Source organism: Poromitra crassiceps, assembly GCF_964638095.1.
Source record: "Poromitra crassiceps genome assembly, chromosome: 22".
Taxonomy (NCBI): Eukaryota; Metazoa; Chordata; class Actinopteri; order Beryciformes; family Melamphaidae; genus Poromitra; species Poromitra crassiceps.
This window is the reverse complement of record NC_139647.1, coordinates 8,037,739-8,064,983: the sequence shown is the minus strand read 5'-3', so window position 1 is coordinate 8,064,983 and position 27,245 is coordinate 8,037,739. Positions and strand designations below refer to the sequence as shown.

Sequence of the window (27,245 nt, the reverse complement as noted above, 5' to 3'; positions counted from 1 at the left end):
GAGCAGAGGTTTCTCTTGGCAAGTGCACGGGGTTCCATTGCATAAGCCCTTGTCTTTTCTGAGCTGCCTTTTCTGGCGACGTGCGTATGGAGTGAGAACTCCAAACCCAGGTGGCTGAGCTCAAGAAAACCGCTGGAAGCTGCATGTTTTGCCGCGCGTGTGGATGTCAGTGAGCCACCCGAGTCACAATGCTCAAATCAGGGTCAACAAGTTAAATTTAAGATCTTTTTAAGATCTTTTTAAGATCATTATGAATGCTATTTAAGACCTATTTCACATCCATACTGACAAAAAAAAAGTAGGAGGGATATGAAGGAAAATCTGATTTTGATGCTCATGATGTGAAGTTATATTGGGGGATGGCAGCAGGCGTTTGCGCTGGCTTTTTTCTCCCACATTGGCTTTATTTATTTAAGTCTTCCCATACAGTACAACTCTAGTGCCTTCATAAACAATGTTCCTAATTTCCTAATTAAGCTTCAAATTTGTGATGCATTGTTATTTTAACGCACCTTCATAAACTTTATAAAGGTAATGCTAACTTGCCAGACAATTTAAGACCTGCCAAAAATGTATTTAAGACATTTTATATGAATGCAGTCACATTTTAAGATATTTTAAGGCCTAAAATTCTGATTATTGGATTTTAGACTTTTTTTTTCTTTTTTTCTTTTGATTTTTTATCCCCCATTAGTGCTAATCCTGGTTGCTGCTCCACCCTCTGCCAATCTGGGGAGAGCCGAAACTGGCTCCATGCTTTCTCCGAGACATGGGCAGTAGCCAGCCGCTTCTTTTCACCTGACGGGGGAAGCTTCACCGGTAGGACATAGCACGTGGGAGGATCATGCTATTCCAACCAGTTCCCCTCCCTCCGAACAGGCGTCCCTAACGACCAGAGGAGGCACCACATCAGCGACCAGGATATTGCATGTTTTGGTGTGGGGTTCCTATATGAAGGAAACCCCCAGGGGGCACGGGGAGAACATGCAAACTCCACACAGAAAGGCCCTTTTGACGACCCCACCCGCGCGACGGGCACTCGAGGACATGCGGACGGGCACGCACTTCTTCAGAGCTCACAGCGTCCCAGGTGGGAATCGAACTCAGGACCTTCTAGCTGTGAGGCGACGACAGTGCTTACCACTGCACCACCATGCCCCTGGATTTTAGACTTTTTAAGTCAGATAGATTATCAACCCATTCTAACTCTGATTTGACATTGCTATTGCAGTTAAGAACGACGGGGTTGATTTTATACTATTGTGTGGATTTGACAATCTGCAGAATGTCAAATAACAGTCAAGCGCAGACATAACTCATCGTAACATTACATGAAACCGTTAAACTTTCCAAGAAATGGGTTCTGACACTGAACAACAAAACATTCGACCCACACGTCACGCGCCGGCGACTAAACAAGTCGTGCTGCATGTCATTAAAATGTGAAGTGACTTGTCCCCAGGGGAGGCGAGTCATTAAGTTTACGAGGCCCCCCGGGGGGCAGCGGAGGTATTTCTGGGTTGTTGAAACAGAAGGAAAAGAGCTTGACTAAACAGGCCGGCCCCTATCTCCTCACACTGGCTCCCATGGCATAGCATGACCTCATACAGGAAGTCTATCATGCCTTTGTTTCTTCCTGTTTCGCTCCACAACAATGGTCTGTTGATGAAAATGTACAGTCGGGCCTTAATATGGGCAGCCAAAACATGCCGTCTAGAGATGAGATCACTGCTGCTGATTTCATGCGAAAATATGTGATCATAGAGGAACATAATCAAAACAGTTGAATAGCTGTTTTTGCAGACAGCTTTTCACTTTCACGTTCACATTTCATTTTTGGCATTTGAACCAAAATACAAAGACAACTATCAAACAAAACAAAATGTTTACCACCAACCTACATTTTTCAAAACCCTGCTGCATTACAGTATCGTCTCTGGCAGTGATGTGTCTCTAGTTTCTATCGTGGAAACGAGAAGATGAAAGCTGAGGCGTTTCGCCGAGCGGCCGCGCAGACAGACGGCCGTCGAGGAGGCTGCGCTCCTCCATGTGCTGACCTGCTCTGCTCTCCTTACACATGGGCTGGGATGGTGTGTGTGTGTGTGTGTGTGTGTGTGTGTGTGTGTGTGTGTGTGTGACTGGGGAGGGGGGTTTGTCCCAAAAGTCTTTCTGGAAACCTCACTTCCACCTTCCCCCTGCCATGTAATACTGTAATAACACATTTTCATCAGCAATATCAGTGGAGCAAATCCCCTGTAAATCACAGCGGCTCCCCCCGGTGCCTCGGGGGACCGTTCCCCTCTACAAACAACAGCGCTCCTCAGAGAGCAAAGAGCTGCAGAGCTTGTTAACGTTAACGACGTGCTGTGGAGGAAAACACATGTGTCATCATTCATGTGTTTTCTTCATCGGACGCATCCCAAATTAACGTCTTATTATTGTAAGTAACTATAAATCACTTTAGACGCCGCATTCACACACAGCTCTAACGACAAAGCCAACTGTTGGACCCAGACAGTCCCTGAGCCCGGACCCGGCTGGAGTATGTCCTTGTACTGTACGCCGGCCCGGGGCGGACGCAGCGATGAGATAACAGCCAGTTGTGCTGCTTGGCTTCGCCTCTCTGGGCCATAGGCGTGAAGAGATGGAGCCAAACAATGATCTCATGCCCAAATAATTGCTCCCTCTCTGTTCCCCTCGACCTAGCCCCTCCCCCTCCCCGTTCCCCTCGACCTAGCCCCTCCCCTCTCTGTTCCCCTCGACCTAGCCCCTCCCCTCTCTGTTCCCCTCGACCTAGCCCCTCCCTCTCTGTTCCCCTCGACCTAGCCCCTCCCCTCTCTGTTCCCCTCGACCTAGCCCCTCCCCTCTCTGTTCCCCTCGACCTAGCCCCTCCCCCTCTCTGTTCCCCTCGACCTAGCCCCTCCCCTCTCTGTTCCCCTCGACCTAGCCCCTCCCCCTCTCTGTTCCCCTCGACCTAGCCCCTCCCCCTCTCTGTTCCCCTCGACCTATCGCGGCTCACGCAGTCCTTGGGACAAAAATAAGAACCAGTACATATTTTGTTTCTCCTCCGAGGGTCATGGGGAGAGGCAGCGTCCGCTCTGACTTCATCTCAGCAGCTCTGCTTGTTGTTTGTCGGCTCTCTCTTTGACACTAAACCCAATCCAGTTTCTTTTGCTTATTTGGCTTTGGTGCATCAGTGGAGATGGTGGCAGAGGTTCTGATGCTTATAATAAGCCAGTTGGATTTTTTTTTAAATTGATTTCAACCTCACATTCTTCTCCATCTGCTATGAGAAATAGGCATATGCTGGACTAAGTGGAATGGGACGTTCTCCCTCCTCAAGTATTTAAATAGTTTACAGCTAGGATGAGGAAACACAGAGAAGAAGAGGAGCAGCAGCTGATGATCAGGCATTCAAACCCTCAAGTGCATGCAGTTGTGAGCATGCGATCATCTCATTAATGACTGAATGAGTAGGCGGGACAGTCTATAGCAGGGATACTCAACTTGCGGCCCGGGGGCCAGATGTGGCCCCCGATAGGGTGCCAAGTGGCCCCCCTGGGCATTTTCTAATTCACAATGAAAACTATAAAGTTTGACTGAGCTCCAGCTAAATTCTCAAATATCGCCACCTGCGCGCCACCCAGGTACTAACTAACTCAACTTATCCTATCCTGTGTGCACAAAATTGTCAGACTAAACTCCCGACATACGGCTGACACCCCAAATACCTACAATCTGCTACAGAAAAATGTATATTATTAATGTTTGTTTATTAACTGGCCCCTGGCCTCCTGGCATTTTGCAAACGTGGCCCCCGGGCAAAGCAAGTTGAGTATCCCTGGACTATAGGGCTGGGTGCTGTGGTGGACTGTACCTGCAGGATCTCCTGGTTGAAGAGCGAGGTGCGCTGGGTGAAGTCGTCCAGGTGGGACGGGACAACAGCGGCCGAGCCTTCGCCCTGCTGGCTCTCTCTCCTCTGGAGCTCTCTCCTGGGCGATCGAGGCCTGGGCACTGAAACCTGCGTGAAACCACAAGATCGACCAAGGTCAACGTTGCAACCTTAAACGCCAGGTGCCATTATTGCCTCTTTGACTGACTGACTGACTGACTGACTGACTGACTGACTCTTTGACTGACGCTTGCCTCTCTGATTAAAGCCATAAGAGACAAAGACCCAATGAGGCTCTCCAGCCATAATCACCTCACAGGGAGGGGGTGTTTAAGTGTCCATTTAAACTGTTGATTACACTGTTTTTCTTTTTACAACCTTGCCAACATGTGTCAGACGTGCCCTCGGGTCCCTCCCTGACAAAAACCCAGTGTCAGCGATATACTTGAGGTGAAGTGAACAGGACTGGGCACCGCTTCCTCAACGGGACGAGCATTCCTCTGCCCGCTCCTGCACTCAGGAAACATCTGGGCTGAACGGAGGAAGCGGGAACAGACCAGACAGATCCTCAGATGTGTGGCGGCGGGCCGGGGCGGGCGGCCTCGAAACGTAAACACATCATCTGGAGAGAACTTTTTGGAGGAGATCAGGTTCATTCCTTCATACCTGAGCAGGTAAAAGGCACCGCCAAGTTCTCGCGCGTGACACAATTCGCCGGTTTTTTTCATGTTACGTGCGTGGAAAATGTGTGAGAATGCAGAATAGCAAAGAAAAACATATCGCATATTTTTGTGGTTACCGAATGAGAAATGAGCTGTTTTTTTTGTTGCTTTGCGCAGAAGGAAGGGAGCTAGCCCTCAGCCTTGCTGTGTCAGTGTTGTTAGCAGCAGCCTCCCGAAGGACCTCACAGTTCTTTTCTTTTGTTAACATCTTCCCCCTGACGGCCTGACCTCATGTTTTCCAGTGCGCCCTGCCTCTGTGTAGGGTCTGACGACTTCAGCAAGGAGCACAGGCACCATCCAACAGCCCACGCTGACTTTAAACAAAATGTCCTTCAATACGCATAATCTGTTTTCTTCTCCTCCTTTAGATCCCCGCCTCGTACCTAAACCGCAGGCCAGGCCAGGGTAAGAGAGAGACAGTGACGCTATATTAAACCTCTCAGGCGACACGTTGCTCCCATGACTCTATAAACAATGACACTTGTTTTCCCCTCCAAGTCACCCCGCGCCAAACTCCATAATATAATAAAGCCTTTTAAGTTTGGCGAACGCAGCACATGACCTCACTTCCTAAATTCCGAGAGATTGGTCCACAGCTGCCTAGTATGAAGAGCTCACTCACTCACTCACTCACTCCCCCACAACAACTAAACAACTGTTGTGCTGCAGCCTGAGTCCAGCTGAGAGACAGAGGAGGTTTGTCTATTCAGCGCAGCAGCAGCAGCATCATCATCCATCATCACCATCATGATCATCATTTTAGGTCGAATGTAACAGAATATAGAAGATAAGTCTACACACACACACACACACACACACACACACACACACACACACTGACACACACACTGACACACACAGTCACACATTCAAATAAAACTGAATATAAACCCTTCTCACGGGGTCCATTTTGTGTCGAAAAGGCAGGGTTAACACAGGTGCAAGCAAAACAGTAATGAGTGAGTTTGAAACCCTCATTAGTGTTTTGCTCGCACCTGTGTTTATTCTGCCTTTTCGACACAAAATGGCCCCCGTGAAAAGGGTCTAATTGTCTACATCATGTGTGTGGGCTAAAAGTTACAATATAGGCAGATATTATGCAATATGCCTATTATAATACAATATAGGCCTACTGTTAAATACCTGTTTAATGGCTTTCTCCCCGTTCATTTCCAGTCTGGTTTGTCCTTGAATGGGCTGACAATCATCATTGGTGTCTTTTCGGAGTAAAACCTATAATAACAAGAAATGTTGGATTCAGTTCACAAAACGAAACAGACCATCAAGAATCTTTCCATATAAGTTATATAAGCGTGTCTGAGCCGGCCGGTCCGTTTGATGTGTGAATTGTCCTGACTCGTGACGGCTTTTATCAAGCTGCAATAAATGAATTTAACGAGCCAAGTTACGCAATGTAATTAAAAAGCGAAACTAAGCATGCAAATTAACTTTTTACGACCAGTATCGGTGTCTGACGTATGAGTCTGACACAATTTGTCAAAAATGCCTTTGAAAATCCAATATTTTTGGTGTCGTCAAACGGAAAAGCAAGTAACGTCATTAGGGCAGAAAGATATTGTAATTGTAGGCTACATAGGTTAGCTAATGCAATTGCGCGAACATTTCGATGAATCAAATTAAGTTATTTAATTAAACCGATTAGTGTTTCTCCACGGTTCATTTCCAGGTGATGCACACATCGGTAGGCTGTTGGACGCCAGGCTTCACAGTGGTAGGCTACAATACATTTATTTTTGGCTAAAAGAGTTTAAAAAACAAGTTCAATCATGTTCAACTTTATGGAAAGAAACACCCTCTACACGTAATTCACTCTATAAAAAACACTTATCTTAATTAAGCCTAATTAAGCCTTTTTTTTTTAGGGAGAACTAGAACTATTTACACAGCTGAACAAAGTGTGTTTGTATCCATGTGCTATGAAGACACTCAGCTATATGCTATAGGCCTAGGAAAGTTACTTTTTAATGTCACCAAATTTGACAATACAGTAATGCTATTGAATGAACTGTCATGTACCTTGAAGTGAGAACTGGGCTTTTTCTCACAGCTCACACCCACAATCCTGGGCGGCTGCTGTGGATTGGAGGTGGTGGCGTTGGTGGTGGTTGCGGCGGTGATGTTGTTGTTGTTGTTGTTGTTCTCAGACGTGGACGAGCCCCTGCTGGCGGCCGCCGTCGTCCCCTCTGCCGGCGCCGCCTTGCTCCCGGAGATGGTGATCTTCTTGATGGACCTGGAGGATCCGGCCGACGACGACGACGACGAGGGGGAGGAGGACACAGTGTTCTGGTTCAGGTGGTCCTCCTCTGCAGCCATGTCCCACTGCTGCCGAGGAGGGCTCTTGTTAACGGGGGCCACCGCCTGGCGCTTGACGAGGGGCGCCACCAGACACGGGCCGCGCGCGCGGCACACCTGCGAGCGGCTGAGGTAGAGCGAGACGCTGTCGTTCAGGTTGTGCTGCAGCGCTGCCGTGCAGTTATCCAGACTCTGCCTCTGCAGGTAGCTCTGCGTAAAGTCCTCGCACTTGGGCACGGCGCCGGGGACCGACAGCCTCGTCCCGATGGTGAAGGGCTGGACCTTCCTCACGATGCTCTCGGACATGGCCACAGTTGGTGCAATAAGAAACAAAACCAAAACAACAAAAAAAGTCCAAATAAGCAGTGTTAAAAAAAAAGTCTCTCACATCCCCTGTTGTCCCCTGTTGTCCTCTGTTGTCTCTTCCTTTCTCACCCACAGGTCTTTGTCCTCCAGTCTGTTCGCATGAAGTAAAGAGTTCTCTGTGAGGAAAAGTGGACGGCACAACAACGCGGCTCAGTTGCTGTCCACCTTCTTGTGCATGCCGAGAATGCACAGCACGCAGCCCAGCACGGCTTCCTTGGACTCCTGCGAGCGGATGCGGTCCCAGACGTGGCGCAGCGCCGTGCCAAGGTGGGCAGCGCCCGTCGAGAGGATCCTCCTGAGGAGCCCGGCCACCGAGCCTGCCAGCCTGCTGCCGAGGAGCCTGATAACCAGGGACCGCAGCAGGATGAACACTGGCATGCTGCCTGACTGAGCTGTGTGCGAGGGGAGAGAGAGAGCGGGACTCAAAAAGGAGGGAGGGGGGGGGGAGGAAGGAGAGGAGAGGGTTGGTTAAAGAGAGAGGGAATGAAGTCACCACCTCTCTCTCTCTCTCTCTCTCTCTCTGTCTCTCTGTCAGTCAGAGCGTTTGCAGGGCCAACGGAGCGGAGAGAGACAGTGAGGCGAGGGGGGGTTTGGGGGGAGTTGGTGGGACAGCCTGTTAAAAGCCTGGCTGTCAAAACTTCCTCTCTGAACCCGAACAGAAAATCTGCCCGAGATAAGAGGCGAGGACGAGTAATGGAGTCCGATAGAGAGAACCGTGTCGGACCTCTTCAATCACGGCTTCTCTCCCTCTATGAGGTAATATATCCTCAACTTAAAAGCACGTACAGTACACACACACACACTGCCTCCACCTTACCTCTGCCTTGCTACGCACAGGGAAGAGATGTAACCGCTACAAGCTACAAGACAAAAAGCACGTCTCTGAACGGCAGGTTTGAAAGGAAAAAATCCAAGTCTGAGGAGAGGATGAGCTTCAGGTTGTGTGGAAGAGGCACGTGTGAACGCCGTCTGTGCCGGAGAGAGAGTGCGGTCGGTCGCTGCTGCTCCGAGCCTCCTGTTTGCCCCCCGAGCAGTTGTCTAGCCAGACCCCCTTAAACTGACAAAAGTGCTGGCAGGACAAGTGTCGAAGGGAAGAGGGGGGGTATAATACTCCAGCAGATGATGATGACCACCACTCCTTGATGGTGTCCACCCTAAAATCATGGGGGGGGGGAGCACATGTCGGGATGACTGATTGGAATGGCAGGGGGTGTAGTGCGTGTGTCGGGGGGTGGGTTGGTGTTGGGGGGGTTGTTTGAGGAGGGGAGACAGCAGAGAAAATATTTGCAGGGAGCAAGACGGGAGAAACTGCTGCCTCCGTTGAAAAGCTTTCCCCCCAAAAAAGGAACTTCTCGCCCCTGGCTGCTCTGCCCTCCGACTCGACCCCTCTCTCTTCTCCACCTGGTGCTGCGGCTCTCACTGGCTGCTCAGCTGCTGCCTCTCTGCCACGGGGTTACATACATGTACATACATACACCCCCCAAATCTATTCAGTCAGTAACAGTCACTCATCTCATCTCACTCATAAACATCACACCATGTTGACCCTGTAGGCCCCATGCTGGAAAGAGTCATATAAAGTCAATATATTTCAAAACCCAACAAGTAGTAACTGAAAAGGGGGCGGCTGTGGCTCAGGAGGTAGAGCGGGGTCGTCCACTAATCAGAAGGTCGGCGGTTCGATCCCCCGGCTCCTCCAGTCCGCATGTCGAAGTGGGCAAGACACTGAACCCCCCGAATTGCTCCCGATGGCTGTGCCCAGCACCCTGCGTGGCACCTTGCCGCCTTCGATGTGTGAATGGGTGAACGTAGGCACATTGTAAAGCGCGTTGGATAAAAGCGCTCTATTTAATGCAGTCCATTTACCATTTAGCATAAAAGAAATGCAGAGTATCATGGGTTAAAGGCACTTCCAGTGTTTTCTCTTGCTGTATGGTTGGAGTGTGGCGCAGTTGGAAGTGAGTCACCCGCCACGTGACGGGGGCAGCCCCCGGAGTCGACATGGTTAATGATGCTTTTTAAAGAGCTCTGGTTTCGTGATGAAGTCATCGAAGGAAGAGTTTTAATGTGTTGCAGCTTGAAATTAGAGAATAGATTGTGCACACAGGCAGGCTGGTGTTCAGGGAGGCGTGGGACGGGTGGAGCCGGAGGAGGCAGGCTGGCGTTCAGGGAGGGGTGGACGCCGGACGGGTGGAGCTGGAGGGGGCAGGCTGGTGTTCAGGGAGGGGTGGACGCCGGACGGGTGGAGCTGGAGGGGTTTGGCTAACTTCAAAACGCCTCGTTTCGCTGGCCGAGCGGCTGTGAAAGTGTGGGACTTGTGTGTGTTGCGTGTGTGTGCTGCTCTGTGACAAAGACACTGAGACGTTGTGCGATAGGAATTTCTCTGACTGCAAGACATCTTTTAATACGCAGTGGAATGTGCGTGTGTCAGATTACAGTCATCTGACTATAAAAACATTTCATTATACTTTTGAAAAAGTCGGTTATTATTGGCTGGTGGATCATTATTTGTTGGGAAAGAGATGGGCAGAAGACCTCTAGAAAATGATATGATATACTGTAGAAGTAGAGCAATCCAAAAAGACTGAAAAATCATTGGTTTTACAAAACATTACTGCTTATGTCTTGAAGCAGGTAATCACTCATTCATATAACAGATTTACACTATCAAAGTCACTTTCCCAAACCTGAATGCATTCACAATATGGCAAATGTTAATCATCATTTTCATTTAAAACGTTTAATTAAGGCACACAGAAAAACCTCAACGATATGCTAAAATGTAGCCAATTATGGCACATTTCGACCACACGGGACATAGCTGCATATTTTTAACCATATTCAGCAGAGACTCAGAAAAGCGCCAGTTTTGTGACTTGTTTTGATCGTTGATCAAGAAGATCAACTAGAAATATTGTTTTATATTCAGTATTGTCAATTTCATTTGATGTATAAAAATGTTTTAATAATTTGTAATTACCTTCAGCTAAAAGAAGGGTTAAATGTTCAACAGTAATGGAGGAGAAGTCTTTCAGCAGTTTATCACGGCGGTGTCGTTCTCACATTCCACAGTCATTAGGACACAGAACACAAACGTGACACGATGTAGGAAGAACAGCAAACACAAAGTGACTCCCACGTTGTTCACCATTTAAGAATCACCACAATTTACAGGTTTTGTCTTTAATAAAGGCCTCAAAATTGTAGACATTCACAATTTGTGTCTTTGAATTCAAAATATTTGTTGTTTATCTTATAAATTACAGTATTTAGCAGTACATTTATAGACGGAGTCCTTAACTTGCACTACAATCATTGGATAAACAAAAACCATCAAGTAAATTCACACATTTTACTTTCAACTGCAAATGCATTCATCAACTAGTTTAAACCACCAGAACATTTTGTCAGTGAAGTTGATCCTGTTTAAAAAGTTAATTCATTCAAATTCAGTTGGAGGGAGGAATCCATCATCCAATCACATTGTGTTGTGTTATTATGTGTTATAAGTACAGTACGTTCCTGAGATTGACTCAAATCTCATTTGTACTTCTTATAAACGCTCTCTTTGGTGAAACTCCAGCATCCCACGAGTTTCAGCAAAAAGTCTTAAAAGCATCTTTAAATGAGAAGCCGTACGCACGTCGCCCCTCTTTTCCACATAAACATTTATAAAAGGTCGAGCGTTGCTCACTCGCCGAGTCTCTTGTCGGATCAGATTTGAACCAGGTGTCCCTGCACCTCTGCCATGCAAGTCAGATTAGGCTACTGTAACACCTTCCTCATGTTGTTTACCCTGGGACGTCCCGCCTATCCCACATCCCATGCGTAACATTTAAGCGGGCTGCCCACATCCCGTACGAATGATCGGCTCCATCTCCTTCATCTAAAAGCCCTTCATGTGTGCCATCTTCCTTTTATTGACATCTTTGATGATGGCTGGTGAAGACAGGCTGTTTGTGACTGTGGGCCTGATGGCTGATATCATCGCCTCCCAAGATGCTAATAAAAACCTGATGCTCTCTCAAACCACACAGGCCCAGTTGGCGTGAGGCCTCCTTAGATATCCTCTTTATTACAGTCAGTAAACGCAACGTGGAAGAAGTCTTGCGCGAAGACGGATGATGTCATCGGGATTTCGCCCGCATGAAAGCAGAGTGATGGCTGCGGCGGAGGAGGAGAGAGAGAGAGAGAGAATCTGCGAGATGGGAGCTCGAGGGGGTCTGTACTTTTCCACTCGGCGCGTGTCATCATCGCTGAGGCATGATCGGCCTTCCTGTCGACTTCCAACGCAGATAAGAGTTTGCTGTGGATCATCTTCGTCGTCATCATCAAAAGCGAGGAGATGATTCTGTTTTGAAATATGTCTTCTTGTTTGGCCGGACACTCGGGAGAGCTTAATGGAATAGTTTTCTTCTGTCATCACCTACTAACTCTCATTCCAGGTGAAACAGAGGTGAAGTCTGCTAATATAACACAGAGAGAGATTGACAGCCCAGCAGAACTCAATAGCATCATCATCATCATCAGTATATAAATGGGAGCTGGGGCTCTGTGTCTCTGTCTGTCTGTCCCACTGTCCCATGCCATGTCCCAATCATCAACTGAAGTCAATGGGGACCAGCTCTTCAGAGTTCCCAACAGACCTGTCCTACATGTAGCCTATATTTACACCAAATGTAGTGCAAATCATAACCACCACAGCTGATTGACTTGCAACAAATAACGGTATAGGTCTTTCTCTTCACAGTGTTTTAATGTTTGTTCTGTTTGCAGGTCCCTAAACTGACTTCAGTTGTTTCGGAGAAGGCTTACGAAGTTGTGCTGGCAACGTCCCTGTGTGTTATATGGACCAACAAACTTCACCTGCTGTGTTTCATTTGGCCATGAGGGCGAGTAGACGATGACAGAATTTGCATTTTTGGGTGAACTATTCCTGTAAACCTGCACCGGTGCTGAACGGTTCTCCAACCCAAATACATCATTCTTCTTATCTCTTCAATGAAATTTATTTCTTGACACTGCAAACATACAAAAGTCTCTCTACTTTTAGTTTTAGCTAAAAAAAAAAAAAAAAATCATCTAATGGCAGGAATCCCAGACCGGGATCATCATCAAAATTGAATCAACTGTTCCTTGGCCTGATGAGTCTTATCTGTTCAGTCAAATTCATGGAAATCCGCGGTGAAGTTTTCGCGAGCAGGAGCGACAGAGCAGGATGCCGCAGAACACGACTTCCTTGGCGGAGGTTAAAAGGCAACACCTTTCAGCTACTTGTTGCTTAGCTTAAACGGCGAGGAAACTGAAGGGCGCGCTTTAAGTGGCATCTGCCAGCCGCAAGTGCTAACACAACACGGGCTTAAGAGAGGCTTGTTTGCCTTGTCAAGCCTGTGAATGTCAGTGGAACTCTGAGAAAACGCCTAGCGGGAGTCGACTGAGAAGCAGGTGGGGCATGGTGCCAATGAAGTCGTGAAGAAGTCATAAATGTGCACTGAGGCCTATCTGTTGATCTGAGTTGCTTTGAATCCCTTTGTTTGTTAGCTCAAGCGTGTGCTGCCTGCGTCCCCATCTTGTCCGTGACCTACTAACCTCCCTCACACGGGCTAGCTGCCTGCTGTGTCTGTCTGCCTCAGCCACTGACAAAGCGGTCCCCGAGGACGTCGCATGAGCAGCGAAATGATTTGTGTTTTTGACTAGAACGGCGTGCAAACTGGCGGCTTATGATCGACCCAAGTCAGTGGTTGAAATGCTGAAATTATAAACGCATTACCAAAGCCACACTCCGCATCAGTGTTGGGCAAGTTACTTTCAAAATGTAATATACTACATATTACTAGTTACTTTCATTTGAAAGTAATAAGTTACTTTACAATATTACTGTCTGTGTAGAGTCACTCGTTGCTTATTACACTACTTTTGCATTACTTTCACCAAAATAACAGCAGTAGCAGAATGACATCGCCGCCCCGGAACCATCCCGAAAAATAATTTCAACCGTCTTGAAGTAAACCGTCCAAAATTCTAAATGTTATCCTTTTCCTTTGTTATTGTCATCTATAGTGGTTATTTGCATAAAAGCACACACTTTGATTGGGAAATGATTGTATCTTTATTTAAATATGTGCTTTGATTACAAAAAATGAAACTCAATTTGTAATCCTAATAAGTAATACGTTATATTACTGAGTTACTGCTAAAAGTAATATATTACATGTAATATGTTACTTTTGTAATGAGTTACCCCTAACACTGCTCAGCATACAGAATGTCCACATTTCTCTCGGGCCCGATGAGAGAGTATGGTGGAAAATATCGCTTTAATCACACTTTAAATCTCTTGAACGCATTGATGCCACAATATTAGAACGTGTCAGCTTTAACTTTCTTATCAATGATTTAATACTCAGAGAATTGTGACACAGGTTCCAGGCTCACCTGAGGCTATTTGCTCTAATGAGACTGCATGTTTGTCCGGTGACGTTTTCACACACCTGCAGCACCGCAGCCGGGGGAGTCCTATTTCAAACATTTCGCCCGAGCATATCTGCCCTTATCACAACCATAAAGAGCTGGAAGAAGTGTGGATGACCTCACAATAAACCAGCTCAATCAGTCAGTCAGTCAGTCAGTCAGTCAGCACTCCTTTAGAGAGGCAAGAGTGCCAAGCCAAGTTTATCACAAGGCAGGTTCAGCACTTACGCAAATATACACTTTTTTACTGTCATTCTCTTTGCTTTATAGTGGCTGCATGCCGAGTTTGCTCTTGTGGAAGATGGAGAGCAGCTGGCAAACTCCTGCGAGGGTGATGTTGATCCACTTGGATGACCTTTGACCTATGACCTATGAAAGACAGCCTGCAGATGTGCCCAGTCCACAATATCCTCAACAGGAACATTTACCAGCTCTATCATCACCTGACAAAAGTAAGTGCTAGACTGAGTGAAGAGGATTGGTCGTCATATGTAACTAATGTTTAAACTTGATGTATATCGAAGCTATATTTTTTTTACTCAAAACACGATTTCAGACGCACAAGCCCGTCTTTTATTGTCACACGATTACACACATCAACACATGCACGGAGGGCCACAACACACACATGCTGACGGTGGCCGGTGAAATTTGTCCTCTGCATTTAACCCATCCTGGCTTTGTCCTTTCCTCCGGGGGGCAGGCCAGGAGCAGTGGTCGCTTTCTCGTACAGCGCCCGGGGACCGACTTCGGATGTTGTCGTCACTGGTCGGATGACGATGACGATCTGATCTTCTGCATGTTTTTAGTGGGGGGGTTTATATACGGAGGAACACCCCTGGGGGAGCACGGGGAGAACATGCAAACTCCACACAGACAGAAAGGCCCTTACGACGAGATACCACACCTGGGCAGTAGGCACTGAAGATATGGGGGGAACACAACCACAGCGCCCACAGTGTCCCAGGCGAGAATCGAACTCAGGACCTTCTGACTGCGAGGCGACAGCTCTACCACTGAGCCACCGTGAATATAGGTAGAAATGGTATCTACTCCCAAATGCATACATTTAGATATTTTAAAACAATCTGTGAAATCGTTTATATTAGGCAGAAATGAACAAAAGTTTGATTCTTGAATTCCCAACTATCATTTCAGACTTTAATTCAGATTCATATTCACTCTTATTGCCACAGTAGGTAATCAGATTACATACGAGGAATTTGACTTAGTGTAATTGTGCAGCGTAGTGGTTACATCAATAGTTAGAAGTCAAAACAATACAGAAAGACAATCACAAGAAAATGAAGGTGCAGTGCAATATATCTTTAAAGTGACATGATTTGGGGGGGTAGGTTCATGTCATTGTCATTGTGGGGTTCAGGCGATATCAGGAGGGGGGGGGGGGCTTGCAGAGTTCCTATTCGTGGGGGCTTTCGGGCCTCGTTGAAGAGATGGATGGCAGTTGGGAAGAAGCTGCTCTTGTGACGAGAGGTTCTGGTCAAAACAACCTGCAGCTCAACGCTCAAAAGACAGTGGAGATGGTTGTGGACTACAGGAGAAGGAAGAAACGCAGCCCCACTCGTATTCCAACCAATAGATTGGAGCGTGGCAAGATGAGCGATAAAAATCCAATGAGATGACCTAAATTGGCTTTTATTTTGAAACGCGTGCTTCTTTCTGAATGAATCTAGTGATAAAATTAGAGGATAAGCATGACAACTCCCCTCACCCCCCTCAAAGCTTTCTTCCCTTCTTGCGTAGCGACTGTCCTTCACCAGAGAAGGCGGTGAATCTGCTCATGGCTTCATCATCTTCTCTAGTTTTCCTGGGCAGAGGTCTAGAGTTCCTATTGAAGGTGATCCTGCCAACTTTGTACTCGTAGTTCGGAATGCCTCGTTTGATGTCGCGTGGGTCGATAGGGACGGGGCTGGGCTCAATGCCTTTCTTTTTGCCATCCAGGCGAGTGCCAGAGCCAGTGAACGCTCTGAAGCCCACGTCAGCATACCTGAGGTGATCTCCTTCTTCCTCCATCGGTTCTTCATAGTGCCGAGGCCGTCTTTCAGGCTCTTTGTAACCCAACGGAGCATCGAAATCCACATTCATATCACACTCAATGATCGATACGGCTTTATCCGGCTTGGTCTCCATGACTCCCAGCTCATAGATCTTCTCATTGTAGTTGATGGCGATGACATCACCGGTCGTCAAGCACGCAAAGTTCCTCAAGGCATTTTCCAGCACTGACTTGGGGTTTGTGATGTCCAGGAAGTCTGGGCTTTGCGGCTGGAACTTGGAGTAGGTGGCCACCATGAGGTTCACGCTCTCCACCTGGACTAGGCCGCCTTCCTCCAGCAGGAGGTTCTGCATCATCCAGTGGGGCAGGTAGCAGATTCCCTCGTCCGCCACAAACTCCAGCACGCCGCAGTGCGTCGTTCTGTCCGAGTTCTTGTTGCTCAACTTGAACAGCATCGGGTAGGTGATGTTCAGCCTGCTGAGCTGGGCAAGAGCAGAAGGAGGCATTATGATTTTGCCTCCTTTCGCCACATCCGACCGGTTGTTTGGACCTGCCACTGCCGCCAGCATCGACACGGAGTAGCAGCGGTACTGAGTGGAGAAGCGGTTTTGGAAAGCCCAAGGCATCAGATGGTTGAGTTCGGGAAAGGAAAACATGCTTACAGTTTACTTCATGTTTTTCGACTTAAAATGACTTCCTATACCCTTAAAAACACATGGAAGTTGTGACATCATCAGTGATTTATGACATCACTGATTATGTCACTGAAGATGTCACAATATTATGAATAAGTGGCGTCTTCAGTTGACATCAGTTCACTGGACATTATCCTTGGTGATGTCACTGTTGATATTTTGACAACATCAGTGACGATGTGCAGATCTCTCTCTGGGTCTGGGACACACAAATGAACCAATCTCTCATTGGTCCTACGACCTGTCAGTCATTCAATTGTCTACCCTCAAAACAGCAGCGAGGGCTGTGAAGTGGCACAGCCTCATTTATGTAGTATTCGGAGCGCAGTCATTCGACGTAATATTTGAGTCTGGGGAGAGACTATTGCTCGGGTGACATCACTGATGACATCACTCACTGAAGACCTCAATTACATCATCATCAGTGCCGCCCAATTGCTCCAGTGACATCAGTGGTGACATCTTCACTGGTGATCTCATCAGTGATGAATTCATGAGTGATGTCACTTGAGCAATTACAATCTTACTACTATACTAGCAATTGTGATGACATCACTCACTTATGATGTCACTTATGTATAGAATTGGTGATGTCGAGATCTTGAGTAACTGACATTAACAGACCATTGAATGTACATTTATTTCTGTTAACTGCTTTTCCTTGTGTTTTGGATATATATATATCTTTTTTTAAGATGGACAGTGAACCCTTTGAACTTTAACGTGATTTGTTGCCCAGAGCCCTGTTGCTGAAGTAACCCATAAATACAAGTTATGGATAGAACTGATGTCTCAGGTATGGCTGCCCTAAATGCTATTAAAATCAAGGCTAACCCATGATCAATCATAGTGAAGATACTGCTGTCTAGACAATCTGTGACGGAATTGGACTGAAAACAAATAGAATGATCTGTCTCTAATGTGCTTAAAAATAGCTGTGATTTGAGTGAGTATAGGTTAGAAAGCAGGAACCCTGCCCCTTGCCCTGAAAGACAATGCTCTGCAGTGAAGGAAGCACAGGCCCACTGTACAGTCCATAAAGGCCTTTATTGTATGCTAAGTGTTCACTCAAGTTCAAACGGAAGCCGGCCTCAGGTGGCAATCAGGCTGGATGAGGTCACTCCGTCATGTGACATCATAGCTCACATGGCAAGCAGCAGGAGGCAATTTTCCCCATATCAAAGGTTGAATAACAGAAACAAGCTGTACCTGATTTCTGCCCCCTCCAAAAGTATCAATCACCTTGAGAGGTGGGTTTAACCCTTGACCTCTGATGTCATTCCAGCCGCAGCTCTGAGTGCCTTCAGCTCTTTATATGGATGGAAGCACTGTTCACCTGGTGGTGTGATTTATTCATCACATAGAGAGGAACCTTCATCATGTGTTGCAGCCTGCCTGCACCATATTGCTCGCCTGTGTGCTCGGCATCTGTGTGTTGCCAAGTGGAGGAGCTTGTTAAACATTTCATTTGCTATACTGTACAATCAAATCAAGAAAGTGGTGAATTCACACATTTACATTAAAACATTGACACATCCTCACATCTGATTGATCTGCCCATCCGTCAATCACGATATACTTCATAACTTCACAAGGAAAAAAGTGCAGCAGAAAAAGACGAGAAAACGTCTTTCATCGCAGTGGAATGGCCTCGGGCAAATGGAAAAAATATAACCAAGCCAGAAATACACGTTGAGTTATTTTTGAACAGCATTGCATTACAAAATTGGTTTCAAGTTTTTTGGTTGAGGTAATTACTCAGTCATTTTCTTATTGGGGGTAAATAAGAAAATAGCAGTAAATACACAGACAAGCAGCAAAACCTTCACAGATGTTATTTTACCTCATTCACTCATATTTCAGCATAATGCTATAATACACCTCAAGCAGTCTGGCTTGGTTGAATACAGGAAAAGGCAGAATGTGATGTTCTCTGCTTTGACATCCAAGGTGGCCCGACGTGCGTTCACATAACAAGTTGGACCTACCTGAAAGTCCTGCGCGATTGTTTGCTTCACTCATGTCACCTCATGCTCGTGGAATGGATGAGCTCATTGCTGACACCAGTCTGAGCTATGCATCATTCAGCTGGCACTGTAATACACACATTAACACAATAACCCAAATGTTCCACATAGGATGAGAGCATTTGTTTATTTTTTGTTATTTTCTCGCCTCCAACGTGGGCTGAAAATGTTGCAAAAAAAAACGGAAAGTTGACGGTTAAACGCAGATATGATTTTTTTGGAAAGCTCAGTGCATATTTGTGAACATGAACATCTGTGGTGAGATCAAAAGACAAGAGAAATCCGGAACACCTCTCAGCTGACAAAGGAGACCTTTGTGGCTTCATAAAATCTTATTTCGGACATTTTACAGTACTTCCAAATGGCCTTTACCTCACTGCAGTGCTAACCAGCCACAAAGTCCCATTCAGCAGCAGCATTCACCGCTGATGGAGCAGCCTAGAATTAGTCTCTTGATGATTTCTTGGCTCACTCTCTTATTTCTGGCTTTGAGATATATATACGTGTGTACACATCTCCAGACGACACAATCAAAGATCAGAGGGATATACAGTAGCACGTGAATTAGATTTTAAACTGAGGAGGACGCTTTGAGGAGACTGCATGTGACCAAACGATACAACACTGGTCATGTGCTTGCTGACTGAAGATGCACAGCCCAGACAAAAGATCCATTCAGAAGAAGATGGACAAGAGCATCAAAGCTGTCCTGCTTATTTGATTAGAGCTGTGGGGATGGTCGCAGCAGGTGCGAGTGTCTTCAGATGGGGCGTGGGACAACAATCGAGGCTGCAACAACAGGTGGAGATTTTTCAACTGTGCAGTCGACTCGGCAACTGTCCCAAATGTTGGGAGGGGAGAAGAAGGCGTGAGATGCGGGGCTCCCTCGGGGGGCAAAAATAGAAAGTGAGTCACATAATTAAAGTCGTTCCGATGAAAATACTTTTCTCCTGACTGCCAGTTGTTCCCCTCCTGTTGCAGTCGATCTGAAAGACCCTCTGAAATGCTAACTATTAAATACAACTGTTATGGTTTAGTCAGTGAATTCAAAACGACGGCGTGTGACGTCGAGAGCGAAATGAGTACCGTAGGTTCTGAATAGCTGTTGGAAAAGGGGACTCTGCTGCTACTAAAGATGAGATGATGGAAGCTTTCACTCCTGCCTTGTTTTGTGCAGTTGAACGTTTCACAAACTCACTAAAGAACTGCTTCCCTGGCAGGAAAGACAAGAATAAGCCATCACAGTTTTAATTCAATTAAACTTTTTTTTCACACTTAAAAAAGGAAACTGATCAAAAGAAAAATGCAAACAACTAAATAACGTGCAGGTAGAGACAGCAACCCCTAAGTGGGCTTATACTGGCTCTAGAAAACCAAATAATCCGTACAAAGCATACAATGCAACTTTTTGTGATCTTCAGAAAGGAAACACACTACATAGCATGTATAATCATTAATCAATCACTGACAGTGAACTTAATCAGAATTGTAATGTAAAATCTTAATGAAGTTCTCCTGCCCCTCCTCCACAGCGAGGTCAGAGGTCAGACTGAGCTACACAACAGCACCCATAGGTGGCAGAGATTCAGCAATCCTTCCCAATGACACTTTAGCAGCAGCCGGGCAGATGCTTGCTGTCACAGGGGCTTGATTCCACTCAGTCACTACACCTAACTGCTCCCAAAGCATTTTTACACCCAAAGTGGAAATGATAATATTCTGTTAAATCGCTCACCTGTTTAAAGATTTGTCGTTTTGTCCAATAACATACCAAACCACCAAACCAATAAAACACCGCTACAAAGTACTACTTTTACTCCTAATTCAGACCAATTTTAAATGAGCCATAAGTGAGAAAATGACCTCAGACACATACCAATCCTCTTCCCTGAGAAACGCACAGAGAGGATCTGTTCATTTAATAACCCCAAATTAAAGGAAAATGTATGATCCAATCATCTGGCCACAGGGTTAGATCATGTTCTTATGACATCATTCTGGACTGCATAATGCTGTTGACCCGATCCAGCCCAGCGGAAGTCGGATCAGCGCACGAAACATCCGGGGAATATCTCTCCGTGCAGTGGAGTCATGCACTGACCTTAGCTCGGGGCCATGTTTTTGGGGTAGGATTTGACATTATGATAGTAACGACATAAAGAAAAACCACAGGATTATCGTTGAGGCGATGACCACAGTTACACCATGACTGGGCCTGAGCAATGGAAACATAGTGGAAACCAAGATGATACATGTAAGCCCGTACAAGAAGCTAAAGACTTGGTTCATTATAGTGTCTAAAACGTGGTACTGTATATATGTTTTCAGACCATTCACCTAGAGCAGTGGTTCACATGAAGGACCCCTAAACTGACAGAAATCAGACCACGGACCCCCATTTGATAGGATTTTGTCCCACGGTCCACCCATATGATAATAAGATTGATGCTTTTAGATGTTTTATTACAGAAAGTGTATAAAACCCACGACCAAAATAGTCATTGTGTTACTTATGAATGGAATTATAGCGAAAATACATTACCCCCCCTTTTTGGCTGGGGACCCCCTGGAACCCCCCCAAGGACCCCTGGGGGGCCCCGGACCCCCATTTGAGAACCACTGACCTAGAGAGAGGGGGAGACTTTGTAGTCCTGAACCTGTCTTGCCTGGCTGGGGAAATAGAGAGGCAGGAGGAAATAATGCAGAATAGATAGATAGATAGATAGATAGATAGATAGATAGAATCAGAATCAGATATCATTTATTCACCATTATGTTATGTAACATATAGGAACTTGTTTTGGCATTAAAGTGCATTCATCTTTTTTCACATAAGAGGGACAAGTGCAAAACAAGACAGATAGATAGACAGACAGACAGACAGACAGACAGACAGACAGACAGACACTTTGTGTGTGTGTGTGTGTGTGTGTGTGTGTGTGTGTGTGTGTGTGTGTGTGTGTGTGTGTGTGTGTGTGTGTGTGTGTGTGCGCGCGCGTGTGTGTGTGTGTGTGTGCGCGCGTGTGTGTGTGTGTGTGTGTAGGTGTGTGTGTGTGTCTAAATAAATATACATTTTATTTTATTTTTTATTTCATTTTAGGGACTATTACAGTAGTTTTTGGTCAGTGTCAACAAATGCTCTTATCCCTTTTCCCTTCGTTTATTTGCTTATTTGGCCTCTGAGCTGGTTTTACGCACTGAAGGGTTTTATGTGCCGTGGCCATGGGGAAGGGAAAGGTTAACCAAACCAGGCATTGCTAAGTAGAGGCTGTATTTGTCTCTGCCACAAAGCATTGCAAAGCTCTTCCATCATTGGGCCTGCCCAAGAATCCAGAACAACAGTTGGTTTTTTGAGCAGTTGTTGTTGACTCGCCGAGCTATGCTGCAGTTGGGGCAACTCCTGTTCTCCGTGTCGGGCGTAACAACAGACAGACACACACACACCAACATGTGTTGGCTATAAAGTTTGTAAAACACACCACTAAGCAAATGTGTCAGAGAGGGTGTCTCAGCAGGGTCAGACGGGTGACGCAATGTGTGCGCAAACGCTGACAGGTGGGGTGGGATGAAACTTTCTACCCTGATTGGCAAGGCAAGGCGGACTGGGGCGTAGCCGGAGAGTCGCAGAGACTTTCACTGGCAAGCTGGGCTTTCTCCTCCTTTCTCACCAGACATTCACTTTCTGCAGCTTTTCAGTGACGTTGAAAACCTCTGTAAAGCGGTGAGACAATAACACACGTCTAAATATAGTTACATTGAAAACCTCTGTAGGTGGTGAGACAAGAACACATGTCTAAATATTGGCCTTTTCATAAGATATTTGAATGACTAAATAATGAAAGTCATAGGCACAAGTATCTGCCTTGAATAAACAAGCAGGCTCTCACTGATTTAATCAGAGGATTGTCATGTCTCAACAAATACTATCTCTTCATAGATTGATCGACATTCCAAATATTATCATGGGGACTGAGCCCAAGCAGATCAAACAGCGGGGAAAAAGTGTATGCACGGCTAATATTAGTGTCTGTCCCATGCATCTCAGTGTGGTTCTCATAAACTGGGTTAGTGCTTAACTAACAGGATATGTTTTCATGTACTAGCTCAAAAACAAAGAAAATACTTGATTACCCCCAAATAACATCCTGTTCCACAGAGTAGACGTGGTCATGTAAACACACTTATCTTAATAACCCCAGTGTTATGAATAATATGAGTGAGTTGAAGAGCAAAAACAAAAACACCCTTGCTCCTCATTTAGTAGATGAGACCTGAAGGAGTTAATTCATATTTATTACGATGTTGGCACTATTACTACTGTATTTCCTTCTAGTGAACATCATAAAGTTTGATTATTTAGAGATAGTTTTAGGGATGGTTTATTTAGCTAAAACCATTTAGCATTTTTTCCCATGCCCTTGTTTGAAGCATGGCAGGAGGAATTTGGTATTGATTTATCTGACATTATATGGGATAGGAGTCTGTGGTACAGCTCTGTTCAGTTAATAGCAGACACCAGCTGATCCAATTTAAAGTCGCTCACCATCTTCACTACTCCAAGCATAAATTACACAGGATCTTTCCTTCTGTCTCACCACTGTGTGACAGGTGTCAGAGGGCACACTATCTCATGCCTTCTGGTTTTGCCCTTCACTAACGGGATTCTGGGCAAAAATATTTGATTGGTACTCTGTCTAAGGGGACATTCACACCAAAAGCGTTTTTTTCAGTCAGAACGCTATGAAAATCATGTTGAGAGCGCTTCCATTGTGCACAAAACACAGCGCACGGAGCGTTTTTTTTTGTGCTCCGTTTGTTTTCCCCTGCAGTCGCATGCAGTACAGATCAGAACACGACGACCACAAGGACGGTAGCCAGCTGGTTTTGTCTGTTTGATGTTGTTCACTGTCAACACGAAAGCCAGATTATTGCCAATTCTGGCAGCAGCCGAGGTTGAAAATCCCTCGGGAGGAGAAGAGGTAGGAGGAGTGAAAAAGACGAGCAGGGCGCTTTTCCTCTAATGTTCAACTTTTTTCAGCTTTAAAACGCCCACAGCGCTCCTCCAAAAACAACAGACGCCACCAGAGCTGAAACGCCAGGTGCGTTCATTAAAAGAGGAGCACGTCTAGCGCGTCCTTACATAGAGAATGAATTGCAGAAAGACGCTGGCAGCTCCAAAAACGCTTTTGGTCTGAATGTCCCCTAAGGCCTAGAAAATAACCCTGCAGCCGGAGGCAGATCTCGCTATCGGTTGCTCGGAGTCCTCTCTGAACTTTCCTACAGCTGTGCAACAATCTCTGACACAGGGGACAACTGTCACCAAAAGACTCATTCTGAAGGAGTGGAAGTCCTCCACTTCGCCTTCTTTTCAGGCGTGGCTGATGGACATGATCTCTGTTATACAGATGGAAAGACTCCGGTTCCTGAGAGCCAACTCACTTGGAAGATTCTTGACCATCTGGGATCCGTTTTTGGCCTACTTTGACGAGGCTAAGAATGACAAGCAAATGGTGTTAGGGGCGATGGGTGACGCGCCTGGCTGATTTCTCATTGACCCCTTGCGATCCCATGCATAATATCTCTTGTAAGAGTATAAACACCTTATGCGGCTGGTAGCAGCACATTGTAATGTATGTTGATGATGTATGTATATATGTTTTTGTTTTTTTGTCTTTTTCTTTTCTTTTCTTATCTTTTCTTTTCTTTTCTTTTCCTGTGTCTGAGCCTGTTCGTTTGTCCTGTACGTATTATTGTTCTAAAAAATTGAAAATAAAATATTGAAAAAAAAAAAACAAAAAAAAACAAGATTAAAGTATGATGCTTTTTTAGGTCGCAGAGAGGTCTGCTCCCATAGCTGAGTCAACTCACGATTATTAGAAATAAAACAGAGGGTTACCGAGGAATTGTCAGGAGTTCCTGGGTCCAATTTCAGAGTAGAGCAGTATCAAAACGTAATCTTATAATATCATTACAGTACTTGATCTAAAGTTTAGTTAGTGGGTCAACACTCGTCTAAAACAGCATTGTTACCAGCCACGACCTGTGTGTGTGTGTGTGTGTGTGTGTGTGTGTGTGTGTGTCTCATCTGTCATGGCAAAATATGGTTGTAGAGACCAGGGCTTTCACAGACTAGTCGACTAGTAAAACCGCTAGTCGACACTGTGCTTAGTAGTCGACTAGTCGTTGTTTTTTTTCTTTTCTTTTTTTTAATCTTTAAGAAAGAACATGAGGTATTTACATGACATACATGGACTATCATATCCCATATCCCATATCCCCCACAAAGAACATCAAAACACAACAAAACAAAACAAGAAAACTGCATAAGATACACAATAATCCAAGAACAAACAAGACTATTGGACAAACAACCAAACAAAAACAATGCATTCAAAGTAAATACATAGATCTTGCCCTGTTGGCAGCTAGGAAATGCGTAGCTTTAAATTGGAAAGCATCCAATCCCCCAGCTGTAGTTCACTGGTGGAATGAACTCTGAAGCTACCATACGTTGGATAACATTTACTACAAGAGCAAAGGCAGATTCTTAGACATCCCCAAAATATGGCAACCACATACAGAGTTTGACTTTAAGAACTTTTTACCCCAGTGTCATTAGGCTTATCAGGATAGGATCTGAATGCATTGTTTTTGTTTGGTTGTTTGTACCTCATGTTCTTTGTTAAAGAAAAAAAAACGACTAGTCGACTACCTTTAGGGACGACTAGTCGACTAGTAAAATTCACTAGTCGTGAATGCCCTAGAAGACACCTGTGGTAGGGGGAACTCTCACAGAAGCCGTGTTGAGTACTTTAGCAGGTGTTTATATGTCTGTCTGTCTGTCTGTCTGTCTGTGGACAGATTTTGCAAACGCGATAGCATCAAAACCGTGCAAGATGCAGTCACAAAACTTTACAGGTATGTAGTTGACATCAAAATGAAGGCGGAGTTCGCAAATGGGTGTGGTCTGACATTGCCCCCCCCCCTCCCCACTTTACGTCCCTGGCCCACATTCGTTTTAAGTCGCAGCTGGTATGATCCCATCGACCGTAGTTCATGTCTACTTTCACATTAATAACAAAGAGCTCCAGATAGAAGAAAAAAATACACAAGTGTTTTTCTTTGAACTGACTCTTTCCTATCTTACATTCATAGGGGTTCTATCACAGGGACAAGCTCAACAGCCCAAAAGCTTCAGTAGCCCTGTGTAGTGTAACATGAAGAAAGTGCCTTCACTGCGGCACAGTATCCATGTCTTACAGCTTTATCTCCAGAGTGGATCCGTCTGTGGTCTGGTCTGTCTAATCGCCCAGCAGAGCTCCAAGGGGGCAGCAGCCACGGGCAGCTGTCGTTCGGGCCGTCCCAGGCACAATCTCGCCATTGTGCGTGACCTGCAGCTGGCATAGGGGGGGGGTGGAATGCCTACACACAATCAATCAAAGCCCCTCCTAAAGTGGGGCAGACCTGGGCAGTGATACAGGCAGATCCAGGGGCAGCTGTAATACGGCTCGACAGTGTCAAAATCCTTTTTACAACGCTCTGCTTTCACCTCGGCTCCCCCATTCGAGACCAAGTCGATCGGTCAAGCCCACCTCTTTGTAATTCAACACTATTCCAAATTGGGTAGCGATCGGGTTGCAATGATACGTCATATAATGTCATCGACACAAAACAAACCCCCAACTGCACTGTAAGTCCATCAGGGAAAGTGCAGACTGTTTTTAGCCCCCCCCCCCGAAAAACAACAACAACAACAACAACAACAACACAAAAACAAAACAAGAAAAAACAAAATGGACCCTGACCCTTGACATCATCATGCTGTATGCCTATGTTCACAGTATCGCATAGGCCTAACATACTGTGGAGCAGTTATACTGTACATGCAAAAGCGAGTTGCACCACAGTTGATGACGTTTATCACTGGCCACATCACCTGGAGTAGGCTATGCCCATTTTATTCTCCAAACCTTTGTTCGCCTAGTTGCCCAAGAGCACATTATTATTTATTCACAGCATTGGCCTGGAGGTAGTGAGTGGTTGGTTGCAAAAGAGGGAGGTTCCCACGTATCAAACACAAATTCATACCTGAGAGCTTGCTAATACAACCACAGTCTGCTACTATTGAGGTCTTCTCCTCTTGAACAGTTCAATTGAGAGTGGCAAACTTGCCTGGTGGTTAAAAGGGTGCCCTTGAGCCGAGCGGCCTGACCCTGACCTCTGACCCCTGTTGGGCAAGTTACTCAGGAAGTGTAATACGGTAAGTTACTTATTACTTATGACTCCTTTTAAAAAGTAATAAAATGACTTCACTTATTACTTGCTATTAGGGATGCACGATGATATCGATGCATCATCGTATCGGACGATAAAGGCTTTAAAATGAAATATCGCCATAAAATGTGCGCATATATCGGATATCGGCAATCAGCCAAAAGAGCTGGAGAATATTGGCATATCAGATATGGGCAAAAGAAAATCCGATATATCGTGCATCCCTACTTGGTATTATTACAGTCATACACATACACATTCTTCAATGACCTGCTATCTGCCAGGTCAACCTTCAGGCATCTTCCACAAAACAACTCCAAACAATAGAGCCTTGTACATTTTCGTGAGAACGTTCTCCCGTTTACTTCGTTCTAGAGATAACACCGCCAGCTGCGTCTGAGGACATCATTTTAGCACATTGGGGCGAGAATAGATACAATATGAGAAGGCCTTCCGTCCCGTGTCCAG

At 45.7% G+C, this 27,245-nt stretch overlaps 1 protein-coding gene and 1 pseudogene across 2 annotated transcripts in view; both read right to left on the bottom strand.

The window, feature by feature from the left end:
- Window positions 1-7,233, bottom strand: part of LOC310796139 (uncharacterized protein) — a gene marked incomplete at its 5' end in the record, with an annotated part of 18,423 nt that extends 11,190 nt beyond the window's left edge. Inside the window, 3 exons of the mRNA XM_083658284.1 lie at window positions 3,878-4,021; window positions 5,758-5,847; window positions 6,652-7,233. Coding sequence (XP_083514410.1) covers window positions 3,878-4,021; window positions 5,758-5,847; window positions 6,652-7,233 — 816 coding nt within the window. The remainder of the gene's footprint in view (window positions 1-3,877; window positions 4,022-5,757; window positions 5,848-6,651) is intronic.
- Window positions 7,234-15,501: 8,268 nt separating this feature from the next.
- On the bottom strand, window positions 15,502-16,437 carry LOC310796138 (ubiquitin recognition factor in ER-associated degradation protein 1 pseudogene; annotated as a pseudogene). Its single transcript has one exon. The product of its transcript is annotated as a ubiquitin recognition factor in ER-associated degradation protein 1 pseudogene (transcript).
- Between the last annotated feature and the right edge of the window lie 10,808 nt (window positions 16,438-27,245).